Here is a 22,464-nt window from a genome sequence, read left to right as displayed (position 1 = left end):
AAAAAACCTCCGCTGCCTTGCGGCATACCTCTTCAGGGGAAAGGCTAAGGGAGTAAACCCCGACAGAAAATCCGGAGCCAGAGTCCCTAAGGCGGTTTGACGTTGTGGTCAACACCGGCAACTCCTGCGGCGCACCTGAACCCAAGCTGTATCGACTCCGTCTTTCCCTTGGACCCTTCAGCTGCGAAGAGAGGGGGGGTCTGCTGCATGGGCAACAGCAGACCCTCCATAGCACCCTGCCCAGGCTCTGTAGCTTCAGCGTCATCACAAGATGTCGATTGAACACGGGAGGAGACAGATACCGTGTCACTCCCGAGTTGGGCTGCACAGCCATTCTCGGCGGTGCAGATAGACTCTTAAGAAGCTACACCATCGTCTCTCGAGACGGACGGCTGCCGACGACGAGTTAGGTAAAAACACTGAGTCATGGTTATCTAAAAATGCCAAGTCATAGCTACATAAATGCTGGGTCACGTTTATGCAGAAACGCTGTCACGTCAGCATAAAATGCCAAGCCATGGTGTAAGACGCTTAATCATGCTACCATAAAATGTTGAGTCATGTCGTTGTGAAATGCCGAGTCATTGTATGTAAATTGCTGAGTCATGGTTAGGTGAAATGCTGAGTAATGGGGTCATGCAATGCTAGCCATTGTCAGGTGAAACACTGAGTCATAGTTTCATGAACGCTGATTCATGATGTCCTGAAGACCACAGTCCAGTCAGTTCCTGACCATCAGTCAGCAGATGCCATTGAGAGGCAGTATGCCTGCTCAGCTAGTGCAGTGGCTTCTCAGCCAACAGACTGGTCTGAATTCCAGCTTCGCCCTTTTATTATCTTCACAATCTTGGAAAATTGTTTACCATTCTTAAGTTTCTATCCTCATCTGGTTTTGCTTTTTATTTTTTTCAAACTATAAGAGAAAGTTTATTTAGAAAGTCACAGAGGCATAAGTGAGCTGTAGAAGAAATGGGCTCAGGAAACAAGTTACAGATGCAAAAAAGAAGGGGTCTTTGTAGCATAGGAAAGAGAAAGGTAACTCGCTTTAGGTGAAGGGGAGGAGGAGGGGAAGGGTGCAGGCTTGCTCCCGGAAGGTAGAGAGCACCTCACTCGGTGGTTTTAAGAACTAAATGCATTAATGTGGTCAGTCTTTCTATTCTTCCTTAAATGCCAATCATATGCCCTAGGGTACAGTGCTGGTGACATAGGAAATAAGACACTGCACTGTGCCACATGGTCTCACACTTGATCATTCCTTTTCATTCATTACACAGAGCTTGTTTACAACAGATAAGTTATTTCCACAAGAATCTAAGCTTCTCATGAGATGTTCTCATCCTCATAAATGACAGAAGAATATGGAGAAAGAAAAAAGTTCATTATGAAACAGGGCCCATCAGACAAAAACTGTTCGAGAATCCCTCGTGTCTTTATCTAACAAGCTCTAAAGTGTTCCCATTTCTCTAGGCCAGCATTTACCAGAGCCTGTTGCACAGAACATTAGTCCCTTGAGATAATCCTTGAACACAGTTTTGTGTCTAAATAGGATTTGCGAATCCAGCCTAATGCATCCCCTTCTTGGAGACGCAGAACACATGTCACCGTAACTGCTCAGAGAAGTCCTACCTTAACAGAAGATGTTTCATGTATTTATCCAGGATTCCTCAGACCTGTTTCACCATTTTTGTACACTGTGAGTAGAACACACTTTTCTCCCAAAGTTCACACCAACCCTGACAGGACTTGCCAGTCTGCCCCCCTCCCCCCATGTCTCTAACTCTCCTATAGACCCACTCACCACATGGTTAAACTTTCCTGGGTGCTGTTCCGGACCATGTCTCTTTATTTATAATAGCTTTTTTAGATATAATTCACAGAACACACAATTCGCCCATTTTAAAGTCTACAACTCAAAGAGTGTTAGTGCATTTGTAGAGTTGTGCAGCCATCACAATCAATTTTGGAACACCTTCATCATCCCCTCCCTCCCCAAAAAACATATGCATAAGCAATCACTCCCCATTCCCCTCTCAAAGCACCAGCTCTAGGCAACCACTAATCCACTTTCTGTCTGTACAGAAGGGCTTGTTCTGGACATTTCATATCAATGGGATCATACAATACAGAGAGTGCACAAAAGTAAGTTTACAGTTGTAATACAAATTAATACAAGAACAAATAAATAATACAAGAATAGTGTTTCTCATATTCACTACTGTAAGCTTACTTTTGCCCACACTGGTATGTGGTATTTGTGTTTGGTTTTTTCCTTTAGCATGTTTTCAAGGTTTATCCGTGTAGTAGCACATATATGCACTTTTTATAGTCAAATAATATTCCATTGTATGAATATATTACATGTTGTTTATCATTTAGATTGTTTTCACCTTTTGGCTATTGTGACAAATGCTGCTATGAACATTTGTGTATAAGTTTTTGATTGAACATATGTTTTCATTTCTCGTGGGTATATATTTCAGAGTGGAATTCCTGGGTCATGTGGTAACTCTATGTTTAACCTTCTGAAGAACTGCCAGACTGTTTTACAAAGCAGCTGCACCATCTCATATTTCCACCAGCAGTGTATGAGGATTCTAATTTCTCCACATCCTTGCCAACACTTATTTTTAACTCTCTCCAATTACGCACATCTTAATGAACATAAAACAGTATGTCATTGTGGTTTTGTGACCATGCCTTTTGATCTCACTGCTAAGGTTATGATCACTCTATTTCACCCACCCAGTTGCCTTCTGCTCACTCTATATATCCTACCAAGCCACCAAGATCTAGCTTAAATCCTACAGTTTTCTTGAACTATCTATAACAGTCACATCTTCAAACTCAATTCAAATGACCCCATGCCTGGCTTCTATTTACAATTTCTGCCATTACTGGCTTTTTGGCCTACTTATATTTTCTCTCTCCAACCAGACTGTGAGTTCCTTAAGAAGTGGGGAGAGGTCTTACATTTCTTGGTGTTCGTTTAGTAAGCAGCCTGTCAAATAACTGATACTTCACAAGTGTTCACGGATAGGATGCAACATAGGAGCTGATGCTGGGGTTAGGGCAGGTGAAAATGAGGGAGAGGGCCCTGGCTGGGTGGCTCAGTTGGCTGGAGCATCAGATGACCCACCAAAGGGTTGCATGTTCGTATCCTGGTCAGGGCACATACCTAGGTCGCGGGTTCGATCCCCAGTCAGTGCATGCATGGGAGGTAATGGATCGATGTCTGTCTGTCTGTCTCTGCCCTCACCTCTCTCCCTTCCCCTCTAAAATCAGTGCACATATCCTTGGGGGAGGATTTTTTTTAAATGAAGGACAGAGCATTTTGGATCTCAGACTGAGAGGGAGGAGAAGAAGTAAAGAAGTAAGCAGGGGAGTTCATTCCCCTTTCTCACAGGAAACTACAGGTTCTTACGCAAAGGTCAGAATTCATGAATTTGATGTTTCACACTATTTTAGCATTCTTCACTGTGAATCTCAATTTACTCTCATCTAGGCTTGGTGAGTTCAATAAGGATATGGAGAGTGACCAAATCCTCTTATTGTTATCTTTTTTCCCCTTTCTTCCAGCACAGTAGGACTTGGCGCGACCTCTCAGGATGGGGATGAAGGTCTATATTTACCCCCTTGCAATTGCACAGAGTCCCTCCCACCCACATACAGCATTAAAAGATGGAGAGTATCCCTGTAAGTCACATCAAAACAGAAAATCCAGTCCCCAGTGAATCAAGAGAAAGAATTGCTGCATCCAAGGCCAACTGAGTCATAGCCACCGAAGACTGGAAGTCCTTAACTTCAGTTTCCCACACCCTTTATTTTGCCCAGTAGTTACAGAGGCTCAGATTCAAAGCACACTGTGCTAGGCCATGGCTGCCTGAATCCCATAATTATTTCAACAACTAGTGATGTGTCAAGAAGAGCACAAGATGAAGTTGGCAGGCATTGTTAAATGAATGTGTTCTAGTATTCAAAATGGACAGAGAAGTCCCATATTAGAAATACAGCCAAAACTTTCCCTGCATCTAACCAATGGGTGTCTTCTTTCTTTGCACAGCAAAGATTTTTCTAATGTGCCTCTCAGATCAATAACAGAAACCCTGAGCTGCTGACAAAAGGACATTCAAAAATAGCTCTCTCCTGTAGCTACGTGTGCTTGGTCTTATACTTCTAATGCACATTTGTGAGCAAAGATTCCTTACGAATTTTATCAAAATTATTTGGCTAACCCCTGGGACTCAGCAGGGAAAACAAGTATAAACTTTAAAACCTTAAAGAAAACCCATGAGGAGCAAAATCCTGACACAACTTTAACATTCAAATCCCCTAATCATCCAATGCGTTGCCCTAAGCAAGATCAGATCACCGGCACCCCGGAGGCCCACATGCCCTTCCTTCTAATGGGTGTGAGTGGGGACCCCTACAAGTGAAATAGTAACCCAAGTGCAGAATAACCACAGTTGCAGCTCCAGGCACAGAAAGGAAGAATAGAGCCATCTAGTCAAGAGGACCTATAATGTGAATAAAGCTGGAGGCTGGGAGATTCTCAAAGCCACAGGGGGACCGCAAGACGTCTCTGATAAAGAACAGCAATTTCTGATATATATATAAGTACGACTGGCTAAGAAAGGAGAATGGCATGAAGAACAATCAAATATCAATGACATCCGTGAAAGGACAAGCCTTAGGGAGCTGCCGGGACGTTTAGCATGCTAGGAAGTTATCAGAACCAAGCCACGCTCACTTTCTGGTTTAGAACAATCAAAAACCATCCTGTAAAGGAGGAAAGATAGTTGTCTTCACAAGAAGCAAATGAAAACTCAACTTAAGTGATTCTCCCAAGGCACAGAAGCCTGTCCAGACCCCAGGTCTCCCTCCACTGTGCCATGCACTTGATCTCCAACAGTAATGCATTAGCTGGGCTGTGGGCTGTATATAACAGGACCTGACCTTGAACCAACCTTGCAGTTAGGAGGTGTGCAGCAATAGGTTACACCAAGCTAGGTGACTCCTAGTAAGCCCTGATAACACATTAATACAGTATGTGGACCTTCTTATGGTATTTGAGAGGTCAAAAGTTGCAACCATTCTGGCTCCATAGTCTCTTACCACATTTTGGAGAAATGTTATAGACCATTGCATTTATTAAATTACTTAGTTCTCTGATCACTGTTTATTTTTAATTTGGTCACTGTATAACAATAGTGAGGCAGATTCTTTATATATTGATCTCCAGAGCCAGCAATAAAACATTATGATCAGTAAGGAAGCCCTTGAAACAATCTTCCCTGATGGGAATTTTCATTGGACCAAAAATTATACTTGAAAATCCACCGAGTAAACAGAGCACCTTAAATGGGATTCTCCTGTCACAGAAATCAATCACTCCACTCCCTAAATTAGTCCAAGCACAATCTCCCCAGCCTCCACCCACAAACGTTCCTGTGTATGCTGCTAGCTCCATTGACATTCTCTAGAGGTTGAAAGAAAGATTTGGAATATGCATGTCCACTGAACCTCCAGTAAAACTGTCGCTCCCTACATTACGCCTGAGAAGTCCCAAGACCAGCACTGTGGTGGTGAATCTTATGTGTCAACTTGTCTAAGCCACGCTACCCAGACACTTGGTCAAACACTAGCCTAGATACTGCTGGGAAGATATTTTTTAGATGAGATTAGCATTTATATCAGTAGACTGAGTAAAGCAGATTGCCCTCCATAATGTGGGTGGGCCTCATCCAATCAGTTGAAAGTCACATAAGGAAAAAACTGACCTTTCCCCAAGACAGACTTCTGCCAGTAGACATCCTTCAGACTCTGTATGCAACATCAATTCTTTTCTGGGTCTCCAACCTGCAAGCCTTGAGCCAATTCCTTAAAATAAAAATCCACCACCATGCTCCGTCTCCCTGCGCGGGCGGGCGCGCGCACACACACACCCACCCCTTCATATTGGTTCTGTTTCCCTAGAGATCCCTAATACAATCACCTAGTCCACCTTCTGAGGCAATAACCTGTACCTATCCTTCAAAGATGGGGTTGGGGGACAAACATAAAAAATGGGATCTACTTAAGTGCCTGAACAGAACTCCACTTCCAGGTGAAAAACCCAAAAGCACTATGCATGACTATCAATCTGAAATTTCTATTTTAGCCCCATATGCTTAGCTTCTAAAGAAGTTGCCAAAGAGTCCTGGTTCTTTCAAAGGGGAACCTTCAATGAAATCTGTAAAACGAATGGTGATGCTATAAAATGGACTCATTCCACCAGGAGGGGAGGAGAGAGGGTCAAAAGGAAGTCGAAGAGATGAAATGCTAGGCATTTACTGCACTGCTCAAACAGTGAAATAAGTCTAAGGAGCCACCACTCCCTGAGCCTAGCTCTGGGTTCACAAAAATAAAATGAACACATGAGGAAATGTGGCAAGAAATAGAACCTGAGCGGGTTTTGTTTTGAAGCTGTTTCTTCAATTCTAGAACCACCCCTCCCACCACTGAGCGAAAAAAAGCAGAGTCTGGCCCCACTCCAACTGCCCAGGAAGAATTCTGGCCTGAGGTGGTTCTTACCTGGCCATCTGCTTGTAGGCTTCTTCCGCCACAGCAAAGATGTGGGGGTCCATATCCCCCATGTTTTGGCCACTGTAGGCATAAATGACATCTTGTCCGTAGATTGGCAATTGTTCATAAGGATTAATGGCAACAAGGACGATACCTGCGAACAGACAATGCAGTCAGATTCTGGTGGCACGATGGCTCCCGACATCAGCTGTTCATATACACCAATCTCAAGAATGACAGTGTAAAATAAAATGAGTCTTAACCAATCATTCAACTAAATCAAGACATATCTATGTATTTACCAGGCACAGTGCTAGGCCCTGGTAGAGGATGACAGGCAGACTTCAAAACAGTCTAGAGCATGAAACAAGCACACACACACATGCAGGTGCACACACAGATGCTCAACAAATTGAGTTCATAAAATAGATGTGCAAAGTACTGTGGGATCAGAAGAGGATGCTGAACTCTGTCAACAGGTGTTAGGCTTAAAAAGCCGTCTCAGAATTAAAATGTAGTGAAAGGACTATTAATTTTTCATTTGTGTATGAGTTATCTTAACTAAAAATACAACAACTTGTGGACAGGGAGTCTGATTTACATGTCTTAAGGTTAAATCTTGGCTCAGCCAATTATATATTGAGTGACTTAGGCAAATTACTTAACTTGAATGACTCAGTTAACTGGCCTCTAAAGTAGGGATAAGAATTGCATTTACCTGGGTTATCCTGAGGATAAAATAATTAAGAGAGAGAGAACACTTAGACCAGCACCTTACATAGTAAGCGCCAAGTGTTGGCTAGTTTTGATGACCTCACATCACATTATAACATGTATTATCTTTCATTTCACCATTTTTTCAGCTTGTGTCCCTAAAAGGATACACTGCAATAGTGGACTCAAGAAATACATGTTGACTGAAGAATCAGTAAATCTTCAGATCTTTTATGGAAGGGTAAGGTAAATCAATATTTGAGAATATAAAAGTAGAAAAAAAATACAAACTTAATCTTCAAAATAAGACAGAAATCCATGCCTTTTCCTTGCAGATAAGAGCATATTCTGGACGTCAGAAGAACTACTGTTAGGGCTTTAAAAATATGAGCTTTTTCAGTCGTGTGGGGAAGAGAAGAGAAGAATGGAAAGGTCAGGCCCAACAGGAAATCTCTTTCACTGTGTTACCTTCCGGTGTTTGAAGAAAGCCATAGTCAGGAGAATGAGAGGACAAACCACAGACTGGAAGAAATATTTGCAAAACCACACTGATAAAGGACTGTATTATCCAAAATTTACAAAGAGCTCAAAATTCAACAACAAGGATATGAAACCACCCAATTAAAAAATGGACAAAAGACAAAGAAATACTTCACCAAAGAAAATCTGAATAAGGATCTGAAAAGATGCTCCACATCATATGTAATCAGGGAAATGCAAATTGAAACACGACCAGATGCCATTACACATCTATTAGAATGGCCAAGATGCAGAACACTGACAACATCAAAAGCTGACAAGGACGTGGAGGAACAGTAACTCACATTCATTGCCGGCGGGAATGCAAAATGGTACAGCCACTTCTGACAGTTTCTTATAAAACTAAACATACTCGTGCCATATTATCCAGCATTCACACTCCTGGGCGTTTATCCAAAGGAGCTGAAAATGTATATCCACACAAAAACCTGCACAAGGATGTTTACAGCAGTTTTATTCATGATCACCAAAACTTAGAAGCAACTAAGATGTCCTTCAACAGATAAATAAACTGCAGAACAGCTAGGTAATGGAATATTACTCAGCACTGAAAAGAAATGAGCTATTGAGATATGAAAAGACATGGAGAAGCTTAAATGCATATTGCTAAGGAGAAAGTCAATGTGAAAAGGCTGCATATTGTGATTTCGACCACATGTCATTCTGTAAAAGTCAAAATGAGAAAGACAGTATAAAGATCAGTGGTTGCCAGGGGTTAATGGAGAGAGAAGGATGAACAGGCAGAGCACAGATGACTTTTAAGGCAGTGACGCTACTGTTATGATACCATTTTGGTAGATATATGTCATTACACTTTTGTCCAAACCCATGGAATGTACAACATCAAGAGTGAACTGTAATGTGAACTATGGACTTTGGGAGATACTGATGTGTTATTGTGGGTTCATCAGTTAGAGACAATGTACCACTCTTGAGCAGAATGTTGACAGTGGGGGAGGCTGTGCATGTGTGGGGTAAGGGGATAGAGAACATCTCTGTACTTTCCACTTGCAGTTGCTGGGAACCTAAAATTGCTTTAAAGGTATAATCTATTAAAAAGGGGGAAAATGAGAGAGAAAGAGAGGGGGAGGGAGGGGGAATAAAGGAAACCAGATTATTCCAAGTAAAGGGCAAAGGGAAGAAAAAGACATCCAAGAAGTCCACTTCGAATAAAAGTCTGCCTGAAAAGACAACGTGGACTGAAAAAATAAGGCCCAGAACTCTGATAAACTCCACTTAATATGGCTAATGACTTGGAGAGCTCTCTTAAAAAGCCTCACGTATTCTACTGGTTATTAAGAGTTGCATAAAACCCTAATTCATGTAAAATTCAATTCAAATTTTGATATTATACTGTGAGGTCACACATTTTCCTAAAACATCTCAGCTCCCTCCAGGGCAGGAATGAGTGTTTCTTAATGAGTTGAGTTCTGCGCAGCATCAGCCACATTGCACAGTTGAAGCATTTTAATAAACATGTACAGACCCCAGGGCCTCTCTTCCAGGGGATGCTTTTAAAAAAGTGAAGCTGATGGTCATTTGTCACATTCTCTTAAAGGGGAAGCTTTTTAAAAATCTTGCTGGAAAGGAAAAAAAAATGTATTGGAGGTTCTGGTAATTGATGGTTTCTTTCCAATAAAACTCTCACTAGCAATTGGAGTGAAGGAGCTTTTGCCAAATGACTTCTCAAGTGCTGAAATCAACATGCTAGTCACCACTCCTGAAATCTGGCAGGAAAGCTCACTCTAACTGAGTGGACAACTATTCCATTCCAAAGCAAAGTGCAATGTCACAGTGAAAAGGTCCCTCGTCCCCTGAGACCTCAATTGTGATCACAGAGTAGACCAGGGCTCTGAGGTACAAACAGAACAACCCTATGAAGAAGCTCTCAGCCTGACTTTTCAACCAGACCCAGAAATGTCTGTCCCTCTAGCAACAGTGTATAGGGTTCTTGTTTTTACCATACCACTTAACAATGCTCTGAAAAGAGGAACCAACATTTAGAATGTGGGAAATTGAGAAATTTCAAGAGAAAAAAAGCATGAGAGTGTTCCAGGACTTTTAGTTGAAAGCATTTGTCATGAACTTGACAAATATTCATCACGCACCATGTTTATACATGAGCACATGAGGCGGCCGGAGAAAAAGGTAGCACTTTTGCAAGCAGAAAACAAAAACTAAGCAGGTACAGATACAGGAGTATGTTCAGTGGTGAGAGCAGACACCCAAGCAAGGACACTGGTCTCTAAGGCTCTAGGACGATGCCTAACCCAGTCGAGTGGCATAGGGTGGCCTCTCCTTCCCTGGCTGAGCTGTGATGAACATCAGTCATCCCACAAAGATGCAGGGCAGCCTCATTAAGCCACAGTCACCGACAGTAAACCTTTCAAGGGTTGCAGATGAGAGGTACTCGTATAAATGACAGCAAAAGCAGGAATCTTAACCATTGGAGTTCAACACGGGAAATTCAAGGATTGGAAGTGCTTTCAAACACATGCACCCAAGAGATGCCCCGCACTTACCACAGTATGTGTAGATATGGTTGGACTCCAGGAAACGGACCTTTAAGTTATGCAGAACTGCAGGCTCATGTAGATAGCTGAGGGCCGTTAGGTCATTTTCTCCCACCAATATATCTGGATTTCGTAAGAAGGGCAGCAGGTTGCTTTGGACATCAATGGGGTATTCCTGAATCTAAACGCAGTAACAGACACAAAAAGACAGTTATGAAGCATTCAGCCTGTATCCAATTTCTGTCTTGTTGGCTGGGATTGCCATCCTAACATGATCATAACTGAAGATAAGTAAGATGTTTTTTAAAAACATCTGTGTTGCCATAGACATCAGCACAGGTGGAATATTTGCTGATAACATAATTCCAGTGTATCAAGGTAAAAGACAGAATGACACATGAAATTCAGGAAGCACAACTAGATTTATTAAAGGGTTCAGCTTCTCAACAAAAAAAAATTCTTACTGAGTCTTGAATTCTAGTTGCAATAGGAATACTGTTCTTTCTCCCGTCAGGGAAACCTTGGTTTGCCCCATTTCGTGCTGGTGTGTCTTTCCTCTCTCTCATCAACCAACACACTTTTTATTTGGATTACCTTGCAGCTGACAAACTGCCGTCTGTAAGCACCCTCAACATGTACGTATACCTTTCCACAACCTAACTGCAAGCTACTCTAGGGCAATAATTTTATTTTGACCTAAAGTATAATAGGAGCTTGAGGAGTGTGAGTATGAGTGTGTGTGTGTGTATCAGTGTCTGTGAATCAGGAAGTAGGACTACACATCTTAAGTTCAAATCTAAAGTGCAAGGTGCATCCTTGCACTCTTAGCACAGCACCTGTACTACATAAGTTATGGACAAGATATATTTATAACTCATTCCATGTGTACAAATATATACATATAATAAAAAGATGGTGGCAGTGTTTTTAAACATTTAAACAGGAGAAACTTGACAATGCTTTCCCATGTTTTATCTGAACGTTAAGTTTCTTATAGTGTCCTTAAGAATAATCTGAGAGCTTACAAAAACAGTTTCCCAAATACAACTTGTGTTCAGGAGTTCTGGGTGGGGCCCAAGAACCTGAATTTTTTAAAAAATCCCCAAGTAGTTCTGATAAAGGTTGGTCATTACTTTAAGACTCACTATTCTATACAAGTCTTTCATGACATTCAGTGGATGTGGCCTCAATTTATTGAGATAACTGTCAAATTTTAAGAGACTGTAAGTATCAATGTCCGCTCCCACCTCACTCTGAGAGGGGCTTGCACTGCCAGATTTTAAGGTATATTAATAAAGCCCACAATTAAAGTACCATGGGAACAGTGCTAAAACAGGCAGATAGGTCGAATGTAATAGCATATCCAGAAATAAATGCAAGCACATACAGAAAATGTGTTCATGATAACATCGAAATTGTAAATAATCGATTAAAAAAGAAATTTTCAAATAAGAATAGTAAACTAGTAGCCACTGAGGAAATATATTAGGCCAGTGTTCTATTCTCACTCCCTCATACCAAATTTTAGATAGAACAAATGGGAAGATAAAAAAACAAAAAAGGAAAAGCAAGAAGAAAATATGGGCAAATATTTGTAAAAGTTTTAGAAGGAATTATTATTTTAAAGACTGTTGTGAAAGCTAGAACAATGTAGGAAAGTATTCATTAATTTGACTATAACATAAAACAAAACCATCATAAAATATACCACATGCAGAATAAAATGAGAGAAGGGGACAGAATTAATAATCTTAAATATCCAGAAAGATTTAAGAAATCCAAAAACCAACAACCTAACAGAAAATTGTGCATAGAATCTAAGTCACAAGATAAGAACTACAAATGAACAACATATGAAAAATTATTCAACTTGGCCATTAACCAAAGAGATGTATATAAGAGGTTATTAGCACTAATATCACCCATTAGATAAACAAAGGTATAAAAACTGACAAGACCCTAACTAGAAAGGGCGTGGACCAAGGAGTCTGCTGCTTGTGGGTTCGGACCGATTCACCCTTTCTGCAGGGCAGCTGGCAACACTGGTCAGGAATTTTCACACCTCAGGAGACAGTCACACCAACTAGCAAAGATATCAACTCACCGAAGCTATAAACATGAAAATAAAACATGATACAAATCTATATTTACGGTCAGGCAGTTATACACAGCACTGCACTAAATCTAAGAAAAGGCATGTTACAGAATGAAATATGTACTATGACTGCATTTATTTAGAACTGCATGTTAAAAGTCAGCCTGGAGGAACAGCCCTACAAAACATCAATGCTTATCCATGTTAGTGAGGTTTTTATCTTTGTAATTTCCCGATGTTAGCTTTTCTATCCATCTATATCTATATGTGATAAGATATTATATTTAATAATATATTATTAATAATATATATTAATCAAAGCTCTCTTCTTTCTGTGAAAAACTCATTTATATCAAACTTACTCCATACAGGAAACCAGTCAACAACTATTGTTAACATCATGCAGGCAAAATTTTCAAAAAATGGGAAACGAGGGGAAATGAGTGTTGCAAGTTGATTGTTATTTCATTAAAATCTAGAGTAGATGGCCCCCTTCATCTCCTGCTGAGTGGTATTGCTGGGATTCTACCCAGGCCTCCCAGGTAGAGCCATCCTGAAGACTTCCCAATGGATAAGTCCCTCCCCCTTACAAGCACGGGGCTCTCCCCACCCCTAGGGAAGCAGCATAGAGAACAGCCAATGGCAGAAGTGCAGAGGTCACCCAGCCATCTCTAGTGTTCAGATTAGAAAGCCCGGGACCGGAGCCCAGTGTCTTTAAATCCTGCCAAAGAAATGCTGGCGTTCCATCTTTTGTCAAATGAATCTCCCCTCAAAATACTCTCCCACAAGCATGCAGAGGGAAACGCATATGCAATTTCGCAAAAACACAGCCCACAATAACCTAGTGGTATTGGTTACAGTAAAATTGATAAGGAGTAGAAAGGCCCAGAGCAGCAGCAGAGGCAGAACTGCCAGCTCAGCATTCAGAGCTACAGACTTTTGGGGGCACATGCATCACATCCAAAGGGAAGGAAGGAACAAGAGACTTAAGAACAGATTTTTTTTTTTCTTTAACAGGAGTTTGATTCTAATACTGCTGCAAGTGTCTAACATTTTTACAGCTAGCATGGTTTTATTTGAAATCTAAGTGTTTGTGATGTGATCAGGGACAAGAACTTTCTGGCATAAAAGACTTCGCTACATAATACTTGGGCCTGTGGAGGTGAAAAGAAAAATATTGAATGTTAACACATCACAAAATTAATTCTCAGTCACCCACCTGGAATGGACCTTAGCCTCCCCCTTGAAACCAGGAACAGATGGGTGTCTCTCATTGGTGCCCATCCAGCATACAGGACTAGACAACACTTGAGACTATAGAGGGAGGAATAGGGTAGGGAATTGGTCTATACTTGCACTCTCCAACAGGGTAGCACACGTGGCTATTTAAATTAAATTGAGTAAGTTAAATACAATTAAAACTTCAGTTTCTCAGTCATACTAGCCACATGTGGCTAGTGACTACCATGCTGAAAAATGCAGATAAGAGGACATTGCATTGTACCATGATGTTCTGTTGGACATCCCTGGTCTAGATTGCTCTAAACTCTTGTGGGTCTGTGAGTCTATGATATGTAGTGGGTGCTCAATAAATATTAGTTGAGCCTGGCCAGGTGGGCCAATTGGTTGGAGCATTGTCCCATGCACCAAAAGGTTGTGGGCTCGATTCTCAGTCAGGGCACATGCCTAGATTGCATGTTCAGTCCCCTGTTGGGGTGCATATGGGAGGCAACCAATTGATGTTCCTCTTTCACACCTCTCTCTCCCTTCCCCCTCTAAAATCAATAAACATATCCTAGGTTGAGGATTTTAAAAGTATATTTAAAATATCAGTTGAAAGAATTGTAATTTATTCATGACCTCTCCCTTACCTCAGTTTGTATCCGTTACATGATACTATAGCAAGGAAACATAGCAACATCACTGAACGACAACTCCCAAATCAAAGACTTGAAGCTAGTAATAAGCACATATGGTAGATTTTAAAAAGCCAACTTCTTTCTCCTACTTTATCTTAACCACAGAAGCAGAAGGTCTAGAGAAAAGGTAAGCTAGTAAAAAATATCGTTACCAGCTGGCAAGGGGACCGCGAGGAGCTACATATAGTATACTCCGGTAGAAATGGCACCCAACTAGGAGTTAAACCCTCTACTCGAGTCCATTAACTCAAGCAGTGGCTCTCAACTTTTCCTGTCCTTGGAATCCCGGGGGGAGCTTTATAAACAGGTATTCTGTGTCCCAGCCGCAAATTCCGATCTAAGCGGTCTGGATGCTCCCTGGGCTTTGGGATTTCTGCAGGGCTTGCTGCGGGTTTCTAAGGTGCAGCCAAAGGTGAGAACCGCTGACCTCAACTGCCGTGAGGCCCTAAGCCCATCCCTTCACTTCCTCAGACCAGTTTCCCCGATGGCAGGATGAGAGAACTGGGCCCATCAACCTTCAAGGGCCCTTCCAACTTGATTGGCCTGAAGCATTTAACTTAGGTCAGTGGATATCAGGGCACCCTCTTCTGTGAAACTAGAAAGGGTGTCCTGCAGAGAAAACAGTGAAGGAAATGGTATTGCCAGATAATAGGAGACCTATACTTGAAACCACATGTATACTCACTGCTGTACCAAGTGTGTGGCTCTGGGTTCATTTAATACATAGTCAAGGAGTGTTTTATATTATGTCCTGAAGAAGTGCAAGGCACACACGTATTTACTGAATCGTGTTCTGCTGTGTCTTTCTCTGCAATAATTCTATGTTTAATTCTTCTCATTGTCTTCTCCAGTTCCCCAGAAGATCGTGTTTCTTAAAGAGAACATTCTTCTCATCCTACCACTCAGCACAGGCCTAAGCTTAGAGCGGGCAGTTAATGATTTGAAAAATAAGACTCTGTGACTCATGTAAAGTTCTTAGTTAGGAAGAATCAGATTATGAGGAAGTAACAAATGAGCCCTGAAATCTCAGTAGCTTAATACTACCAAGGTGTCTCTCTCACTCATGCGAGGTGCCCACGGCTGGCTCATAGGGAAGTTCTGCTCCACGGGTCACTAATGTTAACACGCTGCCGCCATGTTTCCCGGGCAGGCGAAGAGGAGATGAACCCCTCTCGGTGCTTCTGTGCTTCTGCTTGGACGTGATCTCCATCAAGTCTATCTAGAGTTCTCCGGACAGAAGTCTCCCTGGGGGTCCCCCCTAACTGCAAGGGGGCTAAGACCATGGTGGAGTATTTAGGTACCACCTCTGGCATGGGAGGTGTTCCTGCTTTGGGAAGTCAGCAAGAAACTCAGAGGGAGATCCCCAAGAGGGTTTCAAAAGAACTGTGAGGGTGGGGAGTAAAGAGAGAAGGCGTAACAGGAAGAGTCAAGCATCTCTCCGTGTTTCTCAACAGACTTAGAAAGACTCTCAGCCTTGAACTGTTCATATTCTAAATCCTATGTTTGTAAATATCGTACAGTCATTGTAAGTTAGACTAAAGGTTCTGCAGAGGTTCAGATGTGCCATTTTCACTGCTGTATAAACAGACCCTGGTATTTAATAATTGCTCAACAGTAATTGTTTTAATGAATGAATGATGATGCAAGTAATTGGAGAAAGAAAAAGGCCATAAAAACCCAATCTAAAAGCTCAAATTATGAACAACATTACAGCAGAATAAAATATGTAGTTGAACTTAATCTTTTAATTCCAATTTATTGCAGGGAACATTGCTTCTACCTTCTGTTAGAATACATGGAATCCCGGTTTAGCTTTTAACTTGGTGTTTATGGGCGAGAAACACTCCAGACCATTTCCTCTATGGGCTGAAACCAGGGCTTCACCACCCTGACACCATTTTCATTTCGGAGTGGCTCATTCTCTCCCTGGGGGAGGGGAGGGGCCCCGTACACCCCTACCCTGTGCCCTCTACCTACCAGCAGCAAAACTCCCTCCTCAGTCATGACAACCAAAAATGTATCCAGACATTGCCCAATGTCCGAGGAGGGGGTAGGGTAGGGGGAATCACAGCTTTGCCCACCTGTGAACAGAAGCAGCCAGGGAAATACTATCCTAACTGATGGAAAAGATCATGACTCCCGCGAGGGAACAGGCTGATGACAGTAAGTAGACAGCCATCTGGAGACAGATGTGGCAGCGGCTGTGCCATGATGTCCGTGTGCTTCGTGCCACAGACCCGCGCACTGGACACCAGGGAAGATGGTAAACATGAGAGGGCTTGGATGTGCCCAGACACGGGCAGAGCACGTCACTCTGTCAAAGCTCATGTGTTCCCGTCTTGCTCTCACTAAGCCCCCTGCACACAGGGAGTGCTCTCCAGCAAGGTGGCTGCTGGGCACCCGATACAGAACTGAAATGCAAAGCCATGGAAACGGGAGGGGGCGGGGGAGGTTCCCCTGCCGCTAGGGGGCAGGAGTCGAGCAGTTTGTAAGGGGCGTGGGGGCAGGAGAGCAGGAGAGCGAAGGCCGGCCAGGCAGAGTTCCACTCCTGGCAAAGAATGAGGAAGCTACGTTTATCGCCATGGTGTGCATAGACCGAGATGTTCGATCCCGTTTGAAAATAAAGTACTGTGCGTGTACCCATCACAGCTGTGGGGAAGAAAAGAGAAGACACTATCTTTCTCCCCCAAGAAGTTTCCTATCTTCTCGCTGGCTTAAATAAAAAACGTTACATTGTGCTAAGTAAAATGAGCCAGACACCAGAGGACACATATTGTATCATTCAATTTCTATGAGGTATCTAGAATCATCAAACTGTGAGACAGAAAGCAGGACTGAGGTTACCTGGGAAAGGAGAAATGGATGACGGAGTTATAATTCACTAGATACAGAGTTTCAGTTTTGCAAGATGAAAAGAGTTCTGGAGATAAACAGTGGTGATGGCTGCCCAACGTGGAAGTACAGCAGTCCCCCCTGTATACGCAGGAGATCCGATCCAAGACCACCAGTGGATATCTGGAACCCAGGATAGTACTAAACCCTATATATGCTATGTTTTTCCTATACACACATTCCATAGTTTCATTTCTAAATCAGGCACCGTAAGAGACTAAAATAACTAACAATAAAATAGAACAATTATAACAATATAGTGTAACAAATATTATGTGAATGTAGCCTCTGTCTCTGTGATAACCAATCTGATGACTGAAAGAGCTACCAAGTGACTAGCAGGCAGGGAGAGTATACAGTGTGGATACATTGGACAAAGGGATGGTCCACATCCCAGGTGGGAGGGAATGGGATGGTGCAAGACTTCATCATGCTCCTCAGAATAGCATGCCATTTAAAACTTATGAACTGTTTATTTCTGGAATTTTCCATTTAATATTTTGAATCATGGTTGACCACAGGTAATTAAAACGGTAGAATATGAAGCCATGATTAAGGCCAGTGGGAGGTTACTGTACTTTATGACAATGAACTGTGCACTTAAAAATTGTTAACATGGTAAGTTTTATGTTTTATCACAATGAAAGTAAATAAGCAAGCAAGTAACAGGGAAAGAAAAACATCTTAGAGGAACCTAAGAGCTTGACCACCTTGAACGGAGTGCACAGTTAGCAGCAGGAACATTATTGTTGTTCTAGAAGAGGACGAATTTATTTTCATCCTTTGCTGCTGCAGTTAAACCACACAATTGGATTTCAGAGAGAGGTGGGGGGAGCAGGGGTATGGGGAAAGGGACCCGGGGTACATTTTTCAGTCAGCCTGGCCCATCAAGGATAATTTCAGTATGAAAGGCATGTCTTCAAGCATTCAGTCCATCCTGCGTCTGGTCCACAGCTCAACTGAGCTGCTCCTAACGACAGCTCAGAGCCAGCAGCAGACACACCACAGCCCATGAACAACCTGGACAGAGTCGGATGTTCAGAGGACATTGCTTCTCCGGAGCTGCTAATGTTCAGCACCAGGCATCCCTTCTGATTACATGCTGACCATCCATGTAGCAGGAGAAGCAGGGAGAGAGGGAAGAAAGGGCTCCTGGGCAGCTGCCAGGATCCGTCACGCAGGACTGAATTCCCGTTCAGCTGGGGAGGCACGCATCTGCTCTGTTTTGGCAACACAGATCATTCCTCACAACCTCCATACAACTCTTTAAAAACACCCACCCACTTAAAAGATCAACTGAAACAAAATCTGTTGGAGAAGATAAACCATTCGAGTGGGTGAACAAATTTTATTTTGCTTCGTGCGTGGGGTTGGAATTATTCAACATGGTAAAGATGAATCCATCTGTTGGGGATTTTGTTTCTCACTTCAGAACCAAGAGGAAGCTAGCAAAGTCGGCCTCTGCCAGGAAGGGGACGGTGAGGGTTCACCGTGGAGTCAACATCTCCTGAAAAATTCACTGTTCCGGTTTTACCAAGTGATATTCTCAAGTTGATATAAAACAGAAGTGAGTCGGGGAAGAAGGATGGCCACCCTTCCTACTAATCAATGAGTTAATCACCAACCACAGCAGATACTATGTCAGCAAAGCATAAGACATGGTCCATTTCTCAAGCTGGTCATTAACTATCTAGAAAGACAGGACCAAAATGCTTGAAAGAAGGAAAAACGAGGCAGTAAATGCTAAAGATATGGTACAAAGGTTTAGGGCTCCTGCAGTTCAGAGGGAGGGACAGTCACTCCAGCCTTCCCTCTGCACCGCGCCTGCTCTGCAGCCCATCAAACCCAACCCATCCCAAAGCCAAGTCTTGATTACTTCCAGCCATGTCTTTCAAAAACCATTTTCCTCCCAGTCTCCCCCACTGGAAACCTTGCACGCGTGGCCTCTGCCTACATCCTGTCCCCGCTCTGTCCCCTTCTCCAATGGTTCACACAAGGCGCGCTGGCCTCCTTTCCATCCCTGCCACACACCAAAGGGCCACATTGAGGCCTCAGGGCTTGAGCGCACACACCCCTGCCTGGGCACCCTCTACTCCAGGCCCACGGCACCTTGGATCTTCAATGGCTGGCTCCCTTCTACCCCCACCCCCCCATCACCCTCACCTCAGCAGATTCCCTCCCACCCCTCGTCTGCTTGCTTCTGTGACTGCTGCCCCTTTGCCACACTTCCATGTTCATGCTCCCCACTGCCTCCAGCACTGAGCTGCTCCCCCAAATGGCAGGGCCACAACCATTCACCTATGCACACCCTAACCCAGCACAGAGCAAGCATTCACACATCTGTGAAACACACAAGTCACAGAGAAGGTGGTCACAAAGGCTCATGAAAAGAGAAACTGAATCAGACCTAGGAAGACAAGGATTTGGTTTGCTACCTTGTCTTCCATTCCAGCAAAACCACCTGGAAATCAACTAATAAAGAAATCGCACTGCAGCAGCTAACACATACTGAGGGCCAATGTGCCAGGCTCTGCTCTAAGTCACACAGTAACTCATTTTATTCTCAGAAGCGTCCTAGGCAAACTATTGCAGGTGAAGTAACAGACACAGAAAGATTGCTAAATTGCACAAGGGCACAAAGCTAACACTGGCTCAGCCAGGACCCCAACCCTGGCAGGCCGGGTCCCAGGCTGGTGCTCCCACCATGGTACCATGCACTGTCTCCTGTAGCAGCTGCCCCGTCACCTCCCATGGATGCCTCCACCCCACTGCCAAGATTCTGGCCTCAGCGACCAGTGGTCTCCCAGCGGCTAACTCCAATGGGCAGTAAAGCGACATCCGTGGAACAGTTCATGGTTTAACACTGTCATATATGTTATCAACAGCAACAAAAAGATGCCAGGGTCGGAAGCTCCAATCGGCTGGAGAAACTCAAGCCCACCATGCTCCACCCAGTCTGGGCCAGCAGACCCCAGCAATCCCTCCCCCATGACCCACACTTACAGTTTCATCTTCCAGTCTGAGCTGGAGGCTCTTGTCCCCCTCCTTGTAGTCCTTGGTTAATTCGGCCGAGCGCCACACTTCATCAGGGTCAGGGATCCAGACCCTGGTGTACTGAAAGATTAAAACAGAAGGAACTTAGATACAAAGTGAAGCTTCCAGGTTTCTAACTATGTATCACTGCCTATGGGGGCTGTCTTGTCTCATTTCAAGATGCAAGATGATCCAATACCATGATAACAGATCAATAACTCACAGGTAACAGAGGGCACCCTCTGGATCCTAACTATCACAGGTCAATGAAATTAGAATTCTACCAGGGAGATTGCCAAGCCCACATTTGGTGTTACCCAGAGTTTTGCACCATCACCTCCAAGACGGGTACAAAATAGTGATGTGTGTGTGTTGGGGGTGGGGGGGCGCGTTAGTATGCTGCAAACAACACAACACACTCAAAACCCAACAAGACGGCACCCCAAATCTTCAAAGCTCTGCATTCAGGAACGAAGCCATTTTCCTACAGAAGTGAAAGAAAGCGGTCAGCAAATCGAATGTGTATTTATCTCTTCCTAAGTTGTCAGCAACCTCGGCTTATTGGTGCATTATTTAAGTAACAAGCATACCCCAAACCCCCATCCAACCTCCCCCAGGAACTCTCCGGGTTTGGGAGGTCGTTAAGTTGGCCAAATCCTGGCAGGGAGAACCCAGCCCCAGGCAAATATTGATGCCCCTCGATTTAACTCTGGGATCCCTCAGCCCTGAATGCACATTGGCATCACCTGGGGGCTTTGACGATTTAGGTCTGGGTTCCACCTCAGACGGGCTCAGACAGAACCTGAGGTGACATAAAAGACCCCAAGGTGAGTGTACGATAAAGCCAGGAAGGACGGACCACAGGTCAGCAGCCGGACTTGCTGGCGACCACCGCTGGCATCACACTGCTCGCCTCTGTCAGACCGACTTTTGAATTTCTGTTACGTCACCATGGCTTTAGAAGCCGTCCGTGTGCGTGTGCACCACACACACACGTGGTTTCATGGGCACCGACTATTCCTAGCAAACCTGAAACCAATGGCTCTTTTGACCAAAAGGCCAGCCAAGATGTGTGCAGGGGTCAGCAAAATCCGCCTCCCTCACAGTGCGACAGCTCCAGGCCCAGACTGCAGCCATCAGCGGCGGGACACAAGCAGCCTGCAGGCTTTGTTTTGGTCCTTTGCTTTTTTCCAATGTTTTGCTGCAGGTGGTCCCTGGCCTTTTCAAAAACCTAGTCCATGGCCTCTGCTACACTTGCCTCTGACTCAGTTTTTTTTTCTTCTGTAAAACTCAAGAATTTTGATTTAGTCAAAATTAATCTTTTTTGCCTCTTTTTAAAAAAAATTGTTTGTTTACCTATTGTTAGAGAGAGGGGAAAGGAGAGAGGGAGAGATAGTTCACTGTGTGGTTGCCTCTCACTCACGCCCCCAACTAGGGACCTGACCTGCAACCTAGTCGTGTGCCCTGACTGGGAACCGAACAAGCGACACTTGGCTCGCAGGCCGACGCTCAATCCACTGAGCCACAGTAGCCAGGGCTCTGACTCAGTTTTGAGCAGAGAAAGTCCTGAGGCAAAAAGCAGAACATTGATCAGATGGAAAGCAAACAGCCGCCAACCTGTCCCCCTGCCCCCTTCTGCTCAGGATGCAAAGCCCAGGTCATTTGCTTAGCATTATAAAGAGCCTCTTTCACACAAGCTTCTCTCGGCCTGCCTTCCTGCACGGCATTGCTGCATCTTTACAGGAAAATACTACAGAGCTTTACAGTATCTGAGAGCTTTAGAGTAAGACAAGAAGAATGTTCTGAGGTGTCTCCGGGGAAAACCTGGGAGTGTTTGCTGACTGTAACAGTCAACATTTCTCCTCCCCTCCGGTGTCCTAACTTCCTTCCTCCTGTCTTTTCAGCCCATGTCCACCAGCCTCGCTGCGGCATCCACCCCTCAGATTTATGCTCCTGTGACTTCCCCTCCAGCCAAGGGAGTACCACACACCCAAGAAATATAACTCGAATCAACATCTCCACTAAGTGTAAACTGTTTCAGGGGTGGCTCAAGATGATGGAGTGACAACCAAGAAAGAAGGGGGGATCCCAACAGAACCCGAGTGCAGGTGAGGATGGTGGTCAAGCTGTGTGACATCCTGGAAGCCAAGGAGCCCAGTCCCTGCTCACCCAGGGACTCCTCTGGCCTCAGCCCTGC

The 22,464-nt window shown here is 43.8% G+C and overlaps 1 protein-coding gene across 2 annotated transcripts in view; it reads right to left on the bottom strand.

The window, feature by feature from the left end:
* The window catches only part of MYO5B (myosin VB), a 297,557-nt gene that overhangs the window by 147,748 nt on the left and 127,345 nt on the right, over positions 1–22,464 (bottom strand). For both annotated transcript variants that reach the window (XM_090285530.1, XM_090285531.1), the window contains exons 2-4: positions 20,238–20,348; positions 10,338–10,509; positions 6,571–6,715 (exon numbers count right to left, since the gene is read on the bottom strand). In XM_090285530.1, coding sequence (XP_090141656.1) covers positions 6,571–6,715; positions 10,338–10,509; positions 20,238–20,348 — 428 coding nt within the window. The remainder of the gene's footprint in view (positions 1–6,570; positions 6,716–10,337; positions 10,510–20,237; positions 20,349–22,464) is intronic.

The sequence above is a fragment of the Furipterus horrens genome, unplaced genomic scaffold (genome assembly GCF_987537825.1).
Source record: "Furipterus horrens unplaced genomic scaffold, mFurHor1.1.pri manual_scaffold_8, whole genome shotgun sequence".
Taxonomy (NCBI): domain Eukaryota; kingdom Metazoa; phylum Chordata; class Mammalia; order Chiroptera; family Furipteridae; genus Furipterus; species Furipterus horrens.
This window is presented reverse-complemented; position numbering and strand designations above follow the sequence as displayed.